This window comes from Epinephelus moara, chromosome 16 (assembly GCF_006386435.1).
Source record: "Epinephelus moara isolate mb chromosome 16, YSFRI_EMoa_1.0, whole genome shotgun sequence".
NCBI lineage: Eukaryota > Metazoa > Chordata > Actinopteri > Perciformes > Serranidae > Epinephelus > Epinephelus moara.
Genome location: NC_065521.1, coordinates 13,831,875 through 13,843,637, shown reverse-complemented (window position 1 = coordinate 13,843,637; position 11,763 = coordinate 13,831,875). Strand labels below are relative to the sequence as shown.

Genomic DNA, 11,763 nt, shown 5'->3' with positions numbered 1-11,763 from the left:
AAGGGAAATCAAACAGAAGCAGTAGCTTTTGCTTTACCAGAATGCATAAAGTACAATAATATTTAAGTCTCATATGTGCTGCTTTTGATCTTTCAAGTTCTCTTGTGATGACGTGCACTCGAGATAAACCTAAAACTTGTTAGAACTCTCAAATCCACAACTTTGAGGGTATATAGGGAAGGGGAATGGGAATGAAAACATCAGACGAGACAGATTTAGCAAAAAACATGTTTAATCTCTCCTTGATGCGTGTCTATTTACACGTAATAAATCTGCAAAATAGGAAAGAGCAGAATATTTACACGGGCGTGAAACAGCCAAAACCTGTCACAGCAGCTTCAAGTCTGAAACTCTTAAAAAGGTATCAGAATTCATAAAGTATTAAAACTCTTTAAGATATTTTTTTTTCTTTCTACCTCTCTCTTCTTTAATCTGTGTGTGAAGGCTTTTTTTACGTCCTATGCTCCTTCTCTGAAATGTACTTTAATCAAAGTGAACTCAGCAGGTGAGGACGCTGGAGAGAATTGGAGGGATGAGAAACTTACTGAAACTTGAGCGCTGCTGTTGGGGGGGATCAAGGGAAGTGGCACATAAGGGGAAGTATTAAGGTTGAGAGTTGGTGTATGGTTCTGAGGAGGTGTTGTGTCGGAGGGTGCAGCCCATACTGAAAAATAAGTACATTTGAGGAACACTTCAGAACAGATTTACAGATGGCTTTCAGAATATACAAATAAATGGTGTGGGTTCCTGATTTTTTTTCATCTTATTTTGAAAAATATGAATAGTTTTGGAAAATGCTCTCTTTCACCTACTGAGAGTGAATGAGAAAATTGACTCTAATGTCTGGACGCTAAATATGAAGCTAGAGCTAGGACATGGTTAGCTTTGCTCAGCAGAGCGACTAGACGCCTTCAGAAAAAGCTAGCTTGGCTTTGTTCAAATGTAAAACAAACAAAATGTAATGTGTTAATTAACTAGCTTAGCAATGCTTGTAGGTGCATTTTTTTTACCTTTAGAAAAATCTAAGCTAGCTGTTGTTTCCTGGTTCTGGTCTTTATGCTACGCTAAGCTAACCATACCCTGACTCCAGCTTCAAACTTAATGGACAGGCATGGGAGTGGCATGAAAGCTGTCCAAAAACCTTTTTGAGAAATGGGCTCTTTTACTTTGTTTTGGAGGGTCACAAACCTTATGTCAGCGTGTTAAGTAGCTGGAATCAGGAAGCAGCTAACTTAGCTCAGCTTAGCATAAAAACTGAAGCAAAGTGAAAAAGTGAACATACCAACAACCCCATAGCTGTTTTTTAATGCCTTACATGAACAAAACACAGGGGACAAAATTGTAATATAATATTACAGGGGGAGTTACACGTTGGAGCGTTTTTGTTACAATCACTGTGTGAAGCGTGCAGTTGTTCCAGCATGGTACTCCCCAACATGATCTCACAGAGATACATGAAATGGCCACAACCTATTCACACCGTATTATGCAGTGGTGACACTTAATGTGTTGAATTATGTGGTGGTGGCAAGGTTGGATTTAATCACCAAAACTACTTGGTTAGCTTTAAAAAAACGATTGTGCTTTTGGTTAAAATAACAATGTTTGTTACGTACAGGGCATCAGTATGTCATATAATGTGACATAACTATGTAATGGATGTAAATATGTAACGTTGAAAGAAGTCAATGTTGACTTTTAGTTTCACACAGGACATGAACAGCGTTCTCCTGGGTGAAAGTCCTGTGTTTGTTTGACCCATTATCCTACCTATGTGGTCGTAACATTAACCAGTGCTCAATGGGTGAAGTTGTTGAACCAGGGAATTTGTGTGTCCACCTTGACAAAAGATCCCAATTGACTTATAATGGCATTGTTTAGGTGATGCCATTTAAAAAGGCTGTGGTCATTTTATGCATTTCCGTGACACCAGTTTGTACTCTCCCTAAAACCACAAAACATTTTTACATTATTTTGTAAAGGTTAAATAAATGAGATGTAATTTGTTCACTGCCCCAGCTTTGGAGGTGTTGGTAGGTGCACTTTCTCCCTATGAACAGAAGCAGTCTAGCTCTTTCCTTTTTCATGCTAAGCTAGGCTAAACACGTCTTAACATTAGATTGGTATCAACTTCTCATCTCATTCTCAGAAAGAAAGCAAATGAGCATATTTCACAAAATACCTTCCTATTCTCATTCTTCAAAATACATGTTGAATGATTGTGTTTAACATGTACCCTATATTTAAATATATTTCTTTGTCCATTTTTCTTCATGTACCTTGAATCACACCCTTTAAGTATATGAAAAAATACATAATTTTCAGTATGGGAAGAGGCTGACAAGGCACAGTGAACAGATCTGCCAAGAGAATCTCTCCCTCCACCTCTCTCCTTCTCTCACTCCACCCTCCTCCTCTTTCCTTCATCACTGTCTTTTTCTGTGTGGAAGGCGAGCGCCACAGATGCAACAGAATGGAAAATGAGGCGGTTCCATGGCCTTCAAAGCACTTCCTCTGCCTTGCCCAAGTCTTTTCATCTTTTACCCCAACAAGTGGTGAAGCACAAAACAAGAAGCAAAACTAAGAAACAAAAGCACCAGAGACCGAGTGGGCCCTCTCCCGCCATCTTGCTAAACTTTTTTTTTTCTTTTCTCTTTGTACTTCACTAAGCCTCATTACTATTTCCACATCACTAAAATCATCTTCACAAGTCTTCATTAAAAGAACAATTGAGCCAGTGAATAGCAGTCAAACATAACTACAGTGGTCCACATGCTCAGACTGTTTCAGTCATTCATTCAAATTGAACAGAATGTGTTCATGAGTGCCTGTACATGGAAGTAACATCGCTTCAATTTCACCATTCATCAAGCATCATCAAGACAAACACCAAATACCTCCGATGATGGGGTATTTAAATGACTATAACGGAGCGCTAAAATCACTTTGTGGAAGAACTGAAAGGCAGATGGATCAATGATAACCTCCTGTCACGGAGCTGTTCTCCTGATGTGGATGAATGAAGCTTTGGTCAGCCGCCCTGTATGTTGTTTTACCCTGTGTAGATCAGTGGTTCAAGTATTGAAGCACATACAGTGCGTTTCATTCTGTCGAGACGCATAGATACTGTCAGATAAAAACACAGCATCGCAATGACAACTACAGGCTAATATCTAAAGATGTGGATTTTTAAAGGGTTTCCTAAATGTATCAAGGGTAATGTACTTATTCTAAACTCAAGAGCCTGGTATATGTTCAGTTTGGAAATAAAGACGGAGATGGCGAACGCTAAGGGGTAACTCTTAGTTTGCCATATTTTTTTTCCCATGAAGTGATGTGTGCACTGTTGGCTATATTGGTCTTCAACTCTTGATCAGTGACGGAGAAATGACGTTCCAATAGTAAGGAAAATATACTGTTCACTTCTATGCAGATATAGCTGGGAAATATTTGATTAATTAAGCACTCTGATTTATTTTGAGACCAGCAGGTTAACACCACATACAGTAGGCAGTAGCTAACATCAGCTAACTGCTAACATGTGGTGTAACATGAGATGATAATTAAAGTTATTTCAATCTCATTCTTATCCAAACTTAATAAAAAGTTTCCCTTTTTTAAGCACGTGACTTAGATTGGAGGGATTTCTGCTCAAAAACACAATCCAAATGGGATAAGGTGTGAATTTACCACAAATGTAAATGACTGAAACTCACCAATTGCACCCAGTGCAATAAAAACCAATAAGTATTAAATCATTGACGGTATATGTTCATCCTTGGCTTTACAATCGTGAAACTATGATGTAGGACATGTTGGAGGGCCGTGAACAAAAAATCGCTGCTTTTCTGATGTCAAATTACAAGTATCTTTTTCTGGGTTGGCTTTTTAAATTCACAATAAAACCTCGTGTGAATGAGCCATCAGAGAACCTGATCCTAAGTGCTATGTCGTAAGAATCTGGACCTGCTTGAGCTTCTTGAAGACGTTTCACCTCTCATCCAGTGTGTTACTAAGCAGTAACACTTAGTAACTTAGTAACTGCTTGTTACTAAGCAGTAACACACTGAGGCAGAAGCTTGTTCACCCTGAGGACATAACACCCAGGCAAAAGCGGAGTAATGTAGTGTATGCACTTCAATGCAGCCAGAAATGCACAGATTTGTACATTGGGGAAACTAAACAACCACTCCACACCAGCATGGCACAGCACAGGAGAGCCAGCTCCTCAGGTCAAGACTCAACTGTACATTTACATCTAAAGGAGAAGGGACACTTGAACACAGCAATGTGCACATATTGGCCAGAGAAGAAAGATGGTTTGAAAGAGGCGTGAAAGAAGCCATCTACGTCAAACTGGAATGACCATTGTTATACAGAGGTGGCCTATGTCATTTTTTATCATCCACCTACAATGCAGTCTTAAGATCCCTCCCCAGACAGCTTAACACCCATTCACACCTGGACCCATCCAACCCTAACAACACACATGATGGCCAGGTGGGTCAACGACTCACACGTGACCTCAATGACTCTGAAAGTGTTCACACCCACACAGGGTTTAAAGCCTGCGACTCTGCACCTGTCAGTTAGAGCTCAAGAAGCTTCTTGGATGAGGGGTGAAACCTCTTCAAGAAACTCAAGCAAGTCCAATTGCCTACGATATAGCACTTATGATTACCATCACCTGGATGACTAAGAATCTTCACCCACATACAGAGAACCTTATATTTCTGTCCGTCAGGTATCTTAACATCAGCATGTTCTAGGAGCTCATTAGTAGCTGAGTAGTTACAGGACATACCACATAACCACAAGGTCCCGAGTTTGATTTTGGCTTGGGACTTTCTCTGCATGTCATGCCCCATTTCTACCAGTACACAACGTAAATATGTTAATTGTAAAATCAAAATCTACTTTGTGAAACGGGATGTGGGCAGGTCTTATTGCAGAATGATTCTTCATGTGCTTGAAAGTATTTTGGGAGTTTCCCCTAGATCCACTGGATTGTACTGAGGAGCAGCAGTCCCTGCAATCACAACGTCACCAAGATAAAACAACCCAAGAAAGTAACATAAAGATTGGAAATAACTGACATCTTTCAGTTTCATCATCTCAAACTGCAGCACAGACTGTCTTAGAATAAGGTCTTGGACAGCCGGAAACATAAGTCAAAGGGTTACAGTGACTTTTACCAACTAGACCTTTCACAATAGCCCTGGCCTGCAAGGTTCCGGATGCGTCTGCAAAGCTCTGTGTTATCTGAACTGGACTGAAACAGAGGACTCCAGTGTCAGCTGATAAAAGGCCTTTCCACTCTGTCACAGGGGAAATAAATCTAAGGGAAGCACTGTTGAAGAGGAAGAAAAAGAAAATGATTTTGAGGCGTCTGTAAGTGATTCCTTTGTTCTAAAAGGTGAATTTGACACATTTTAACCTCCTTTTTCATCACCTGCTTTTTATCTACTCGCTTGCGAACCAAACAAACAGTGATAACAAGAGTCAGTAGAGGAGTCTTGACCTCATCCATCTGATCTGGTTGCGTCTGGTCTGGTGCTCTATGTTTCCTAAGCTCTTACAGGATGGATGACAACACAGTATATATTACCCTGGTTTGTATTTTCTAGCTTTTGTGGTAAGCCATTTTTACACTCATAGGAAGAAGGAATGTCTTGTTTATGAATGCACGTTTCTTGAAGCACTGCGAGTTAACGTGGAGCAGCACGTACTGGAAAGAAAACACTTAAATTTCTTTTTTTTTTTACCCCTACAAAACCACAAAACGAAAAAAAGAGAAAGGCCTTCAACTGGTACAAAAACATTTACAGAAATCAAGCTACATTTCATTATCTTTTCATAAACCACATTCACATTTCAAAAAGTGGGACCTGTAGCTTTACCGTCTTTACTGCAGATGAGAAAACAAGCCAAAAATTAGACAATACTGTTTCACCTTCTTCTGCACACCGAAACTAGCCTTCATTTTGGAGGGCACACCTCGTAAAAATTTTCAGACAAGAGGAGAAGTCTAGAAAATAAGATCAAGAAGTTGTAGAGCACTGTGTGCCAGGGTTCAACTGTTCAAATGACTGCCTAGTGCCTCTATAGTTATCTGCTACCACAGCATGAGGCTGGCTTCCTCTGGAGTGACTCTTGTGTCATCTAAATCAGCTGACGAGGCTTCGATGTATTTGGTTTCTCTAAAACAAACACAAAAGCACTGTAGGTCGGTTGGCTCACAGACATCACTTGTCGCTTTACTACCTTTAGAGCCAAAGATGTAGCACACAACGGTCCCCAAAGACCTCATGAAATATAGAAACTGTCTGTAATATTTATATATATTTTTTGCCATTTACCTATTTTTTGACTCTCACTTTCAGTCACTAAGCATGACAACATTTTCATCATAGCACATTTCATCTAACGAAAAGAAGTCTCTTTGCACTAAACGACATTCAAAGTAAAACATGGCACAGGACGACTTTTTCCTTGTGTTTTCATAAGTTTTCATCTTGGAAATATCAAATCCTCTTCTCAAACTTATCTTTTGTACATTAAAATGGAAAACATTTTTTTCAACTTTTCATCTGTTTTAAAAACAAAAGGTTTGTATTTATATATCTATATATATATATTCATATATCCTCTTCTCTCTTTTGATTTAGCTTTGTTGTGCAAATTCAGCAGTAACACAAGTGGCACAGCACTGGGGAGAGTAGGCGGTTGGGGGGAAATAAAAGAATCAAATGCAGAGTTATGAAACTGAAAATGTCCTCTGTTAAACTACAGTGGGATTCTTGTAAATAGAGAGTTGGAGAGTCAGTACTGGAGGAAGAGTTTCCCTGCAAAGTCCTTCCTCCTGGTTGCCCTGCATGTGTTGCCAAGCATTCACCCTGCTGTAGTGTCTCTGAGCAACACACTGAATCCCTACCAGGTCCATGGCTGCTGCTCTGTAGCTGTCCCTGACCTCTGACGGCAACAGAAAAGAGTAATTCCTTACAGGGATCGCAGTAATATATCCTGGATATTTATTGGCGCTCAGTCTGAACCGTAGCCTTTCAGCTCTGTATTCAGCCAAATGAGTTTTTTGGTCACTAGTGTGCATGTACTGGTCCTGATTGTGGCCAAAGTATCCAAATGCTGCACCTGTACGACTCAAGGTGTGATGAGGGCCTTGATGAAAATAAACGCTCTCCTGAGCTGAGGTCCATAATGGCTGAGGCGGAGGGTGCGCTTGATTTGGTTGTTAAGGGCTGGGTTGGTGGCTTGGAGAAAAAAAAAAAAAAAAAAAAAAGCCAACCCGTCTGGCGGCGGCCTTAGCTCCAAACTCTGCTGTCTCTCCAGTGCGCTGCTGCTGCTGGGTGTCTGTGTCCTTGCAGTCTTTTCTGCTGCTGTCCGTTGTTGTTCGTGAGGGTGATAACGACAGACTTCAAACGTCGAGGGTTAAAATGTCACGGGTTGTCAGGGAAGGCGTCTTGGTTGGCCAGTTCTCACCTAGCCGAGGCATGCTATTGGCTGGTCCTCAGCTAGCCAGCGCCATGGTGTCGATGACCTGCTCCAGCTTGCCGCGTAGCCGCTGTCTGCGCGACTGCTCGTCCTTCTGTAACGCCGACAGGATCTGGACACAAATACGGAGGATGATTATACGACATCATCACACTTTCATCACTTATTTCAATCCTGTAGCATGCAGCAAAGCACGCTGGGTGCTTCTCTAACCCTAAAGGTGTTGGTGCAGATACACCAGCTCTGACTTAATTTTCTCTGTTAGTGATTGCATTTCAAACTGATGCTGACAACATGGACAGGGTTTGGTGGGGCAGGTGTGAGGGTAAGGGGTGTCTATAATGGCATGTTAATGGCCACTAGAAGTGTGTACAGAAATGTGTGTGTGTGTGTGTGTGTGTGTGTGTGTGTGTTGGTCTCCTATTTAGTGTGATATGAACAACGGACGGAGGAGCTGCTTCAGTGTGTGAAAAAATACTGTATTTATGTACATTTGTCTTTGTGGTGCATGTTTCTAGTTAATGTGAGCATGTGCATTAGCAAGTGTGTGTGAGCATGTTAAGCATACCCATACATGTTAATGCCTGTGTGTGTGTGTGTGTGTGTGTGTGTGTGTGTGTGTGTGTGTTTTTGTGCATGTAAGGTCAGGGCATGTGTCAGAGGCATTGCGGACCATGCAGCTGCCTACATCTGGATAATAGGCTATAATGAAGGGGAGCAGTTGGTTTGAATGGAGCCAGCTGCAACCAGCCAGCATAACTACTGTAATACTGTTGCTATGGAGGGAGGGGGAGGAGGAAAGAGAGGAAGAGGCTGAGGCAACTTATCTTTCACCACATAAAAGCACCATAAAGGTGGGAAAAACAGAGGCTGATGGTGACATACACTCTTAGAAATATTTTGTTCGTTGGACAAAACCCACACCCCACTAAGAACGGTTCAAGGTAGCCCTTCATGATTGACTCTTTTGGAACTCATGTTTCTAAGAGTGTATGGTTGACTATAAGGAACCACAGGAAGAGGGTAAATGTCGAGGGCGGGATATGAAACACTGATCAAGGGAGCAGAATGTAAAAGAATACAAAGGAAGAAGGATAATAACCAGCACCTCTAATTAACATGTTATACATTCTTTGTTTAATCATTTAAAAAACAACATGCTTATCATGAACTTATCTCCCAGCCAATTTCTTGGCCAGTGCAAGGATTTCCACAAGTCTTGTTGTCACTGTGAGGTTGCCAGGCAACCAGCTGAAACTGCAGGAGGTCACTGGGCCAGCCCAGGAAATTAAAACCACTTTGGTTTTAACAGGACAGATATGAAAGAGATATGGTGGAAAATCTGCCAGATGACGCACTGGGGCTGTTTCTTGAGCCACAGATTGTGCTTCCTCATTTTTTGTATATCTGCAGCCACCGCAGACGCAGTGAGTATAGAAGCTGATCAAAAGAGAGCTGCCCACTTCTGTCTCTCTCCCTAACTCAGATCAAACGATAAAACTAGGCAGTGCTCATCAAATGTAAATCAAGAATCTCTTACTGTGTTGTCTATTTCTGTCCTAAAATCTTTTCAGAAACATATTTGTTAGGCTGATATACTGAAGTTTGTGGACAGGAAGTGGGCACCATACTGTTTCCCTATATTGTGAAAAACTGAGAACAAACTCAGAAGCGCTGATAAAATATGAATATGAACCAAATGAGATTGTTTGTTACTGGCTGGCCTCCATTTTTTTTGTCAGACAAGTAACTCGCATTAGGTCACCAATTAGCGGCAGCATTTATTGGTCTGGTGCGGCGCAGTGCATTCTGATAGATGTGGGTTTTCTATCTCTTGAGTAGAAGTAAATGCTACAGCCCTTTTCCTGTGTTTTATCTGGTCATGTAGCACCAATTTCAAAAGTTTCAGATGCACTGACAGCCCAGTTTTAAGAAAAGACTGGGCTGTCTTCATGCAAGAGAAATATGGTTTAAGTGTACACATCTTTTTTCTTTTTCTTTTTTTCATATGTACTTTATTAATCCCCCTGAGGGGAAATTCAATCTGATGGTTCAAGTAGCAAGTTTTGAATGTGTGTGACACAGGGAATTTCCTTGAAGGAACACGCTATCTCTCTTGTAATGCTTATATTTACTTCCTAGAGTCTCCGCTGGTTGCCTGGTAACCTCACAGTTATGAAAAGACTTCACTGAATGCAGCTTCATATAAGTGTGTGGAAAAGAGAGTAGTATTGATCTTCTCATCTAACTCAGCAAGAAAGCAAATAGGTGTATTTCTCAAAATGTCGAACTCTTCCTTTAACAGATGAAACACAGACACAGACACAGACACAGACCACACACACACACACACACACACACACACACACACACCTGATTTGTACAAAAAATGTGGANACACACACACACACACACACACACACACACACACACACACACACACACACCTGATTTGTACAAAAAATGTGGATGAATCAACCAGAGGCAGCTGTAGGACACTGAACATGCAGGTCTCTTCTAATGAAGCTCCATTAGCTTCATAATGTGTTAAGCTCATGCCTTAATGTGCATCCTAATGGTGATAATACCTTCCAGCCTGTACCAATGTGGACTGGTTATCAGTGTAATTGAATTAAAATGACCTCATGGTATCAGTCAAAACAAGTAAAGGGGGAAATGACACAGCACACCCTGCTACCAAGTAATTACAACCCTCTTTTCTGTTTGATTTGATTCCACAGTACCCCGTATCCAGCGGGAGCTCACCTCGTCTTTGTATTTGATAATGTAGGAGTAGATCTCGTGCAGCGCAGACATACTGTTGAACTGGCTGAGGTGCAGGCGGGACTGCTCTGCTAGGTAGGCACTCATGTCCTGATCGCTGATTGCTGGCATACGGGAGATATCGGAGTAATACCTGGAGGAGAGGGCAGAGTTTTACTTACCGCACCATTTGTATTCCATCCAAAAACTCGACTTACTGGCCAGACTTAATGGTTGTTAAATATTCTGAATGCAAACAGTGGCAGCTGGTGACCAGTCTTCTCACTGGGGGAATGATACAGCTCACATTTTTATGTCCAATATTAGGTAATGTTTCAGTATTTTGCTCAAAGACACTTTGACAGGATACATGGACATGTGAAGGACATTTTAGCCAAAGCCCCGTATGTAGGTTGATTTTTCTAAGAGACTAAAGGAAAATTATTAGAGGGGAATTATTATTTTTGTTTTTGCTGAGAGGTGAGTAGACATTTTTTTAGGAATAACAAGGAGGGTCTTTTAGCTTTTAATCACTCTAGATTTTTATTTTATTTAATCATATTCCCCTGCGATTAAAAAAGTAAAAAAAAAAAGAACAAATGCACCCTGTCTCGTGGGAAACAATGCTCTTTGAGTCTCCAACACATCTGCTTATGACACTTCGGCATTACTAGTTTAGATCATAGATTGTATGTAAAGATGGATGACACATCACCTTCCTGTCATTGTAAAAAAAAAAAGAAGCTAAAATGTGTCTGGATATACGTGCTGCTGTGTTGTGCTGGTGACATCATTTGGAGCCAGAGTCTGCACAGTAGCAATCAGGAAGTGGAGCCAATTGCTTTTTACTGAGCCATTCACGTCCGACCCAATTGTGGGCAGCGTCATTGATTGCGAGCACACACACACAGAGCTGTCATCATAACGTCACTGTTTTTATGGCATCAAATAACTAATTAAAACCAAACCGATCATAAAAAAATATCACTTAAAGGAGCAATAAGCGAAATTCATCATTTCTAGATTGAAGGAATTAAAAATTGCTATGTGAAGACCTAGAGGTGTAATTTCATCTGGAGTATAGCATGACCTCACACACCCTCTCTCTGTGTTGATCTCCAGCCCCTTGTTTACAAGCTGTCCCGGCTGCGCGTTCATGTACGTTCATGTGAATCCCCCCCACCCACCCCCCCTTGGAGCCCTTGGCCCTCCTTCCCTATAAAAGGCTACAGCCAGTGAGCAATGGCAGCGCATATTTTCGAAGCGAAATGGCGGAGAGTGGAACGTTCACCTGAAGACGACCAGGATCCGACATTACCTCTTAAGAAACAACGGTTGTTGGCGAAGAAATTGCCGGATAAAGAAAGGGACAGAACCCGGATTAACATTGGCCTTGCATTTCCAAGGTGGAGAGCACTGCGAGAGCTAAAGGGGCTACAATCTGACTCGGAGCTAGCTCTTCTTCTCCTGGACAGGTACAACATAAAGTCA

The 11,763-nt window shown here is 41.3% G+C and overlaps 1 protein-coding gene across 1 annotated transcript in view; it reads right to left on the bottom strand.

Moving 5' to 3' along the window:
• Nucleotides 1–1,289: 1,289 nt before the first annotated feature.
• The window catches only part of LOC126402426 (plexin-A1-like), a 354,576-nt gene continuing 344,102 nt past the window's right edge, over nt 1,290–11,763 (bottom strand). Inside the window, exons 32-33 of the mRNA XM_050064404.1 lie at nt 10,276–10,426; nt 1,290–7,621 (exon numbers count right to left, since the gene is read on the bottom strand). Of these exons, the coding sequence (XP_049920361.1) occupies nt 7,526–7,621; nt 10,276–10,426 (247 nt within the window). The 3' untranslated portion in view covers nt 1,290–7,525. The remainder of the gene's footprint in view (nt 7,622–10,275; nt 10,427–11,763) is intronic.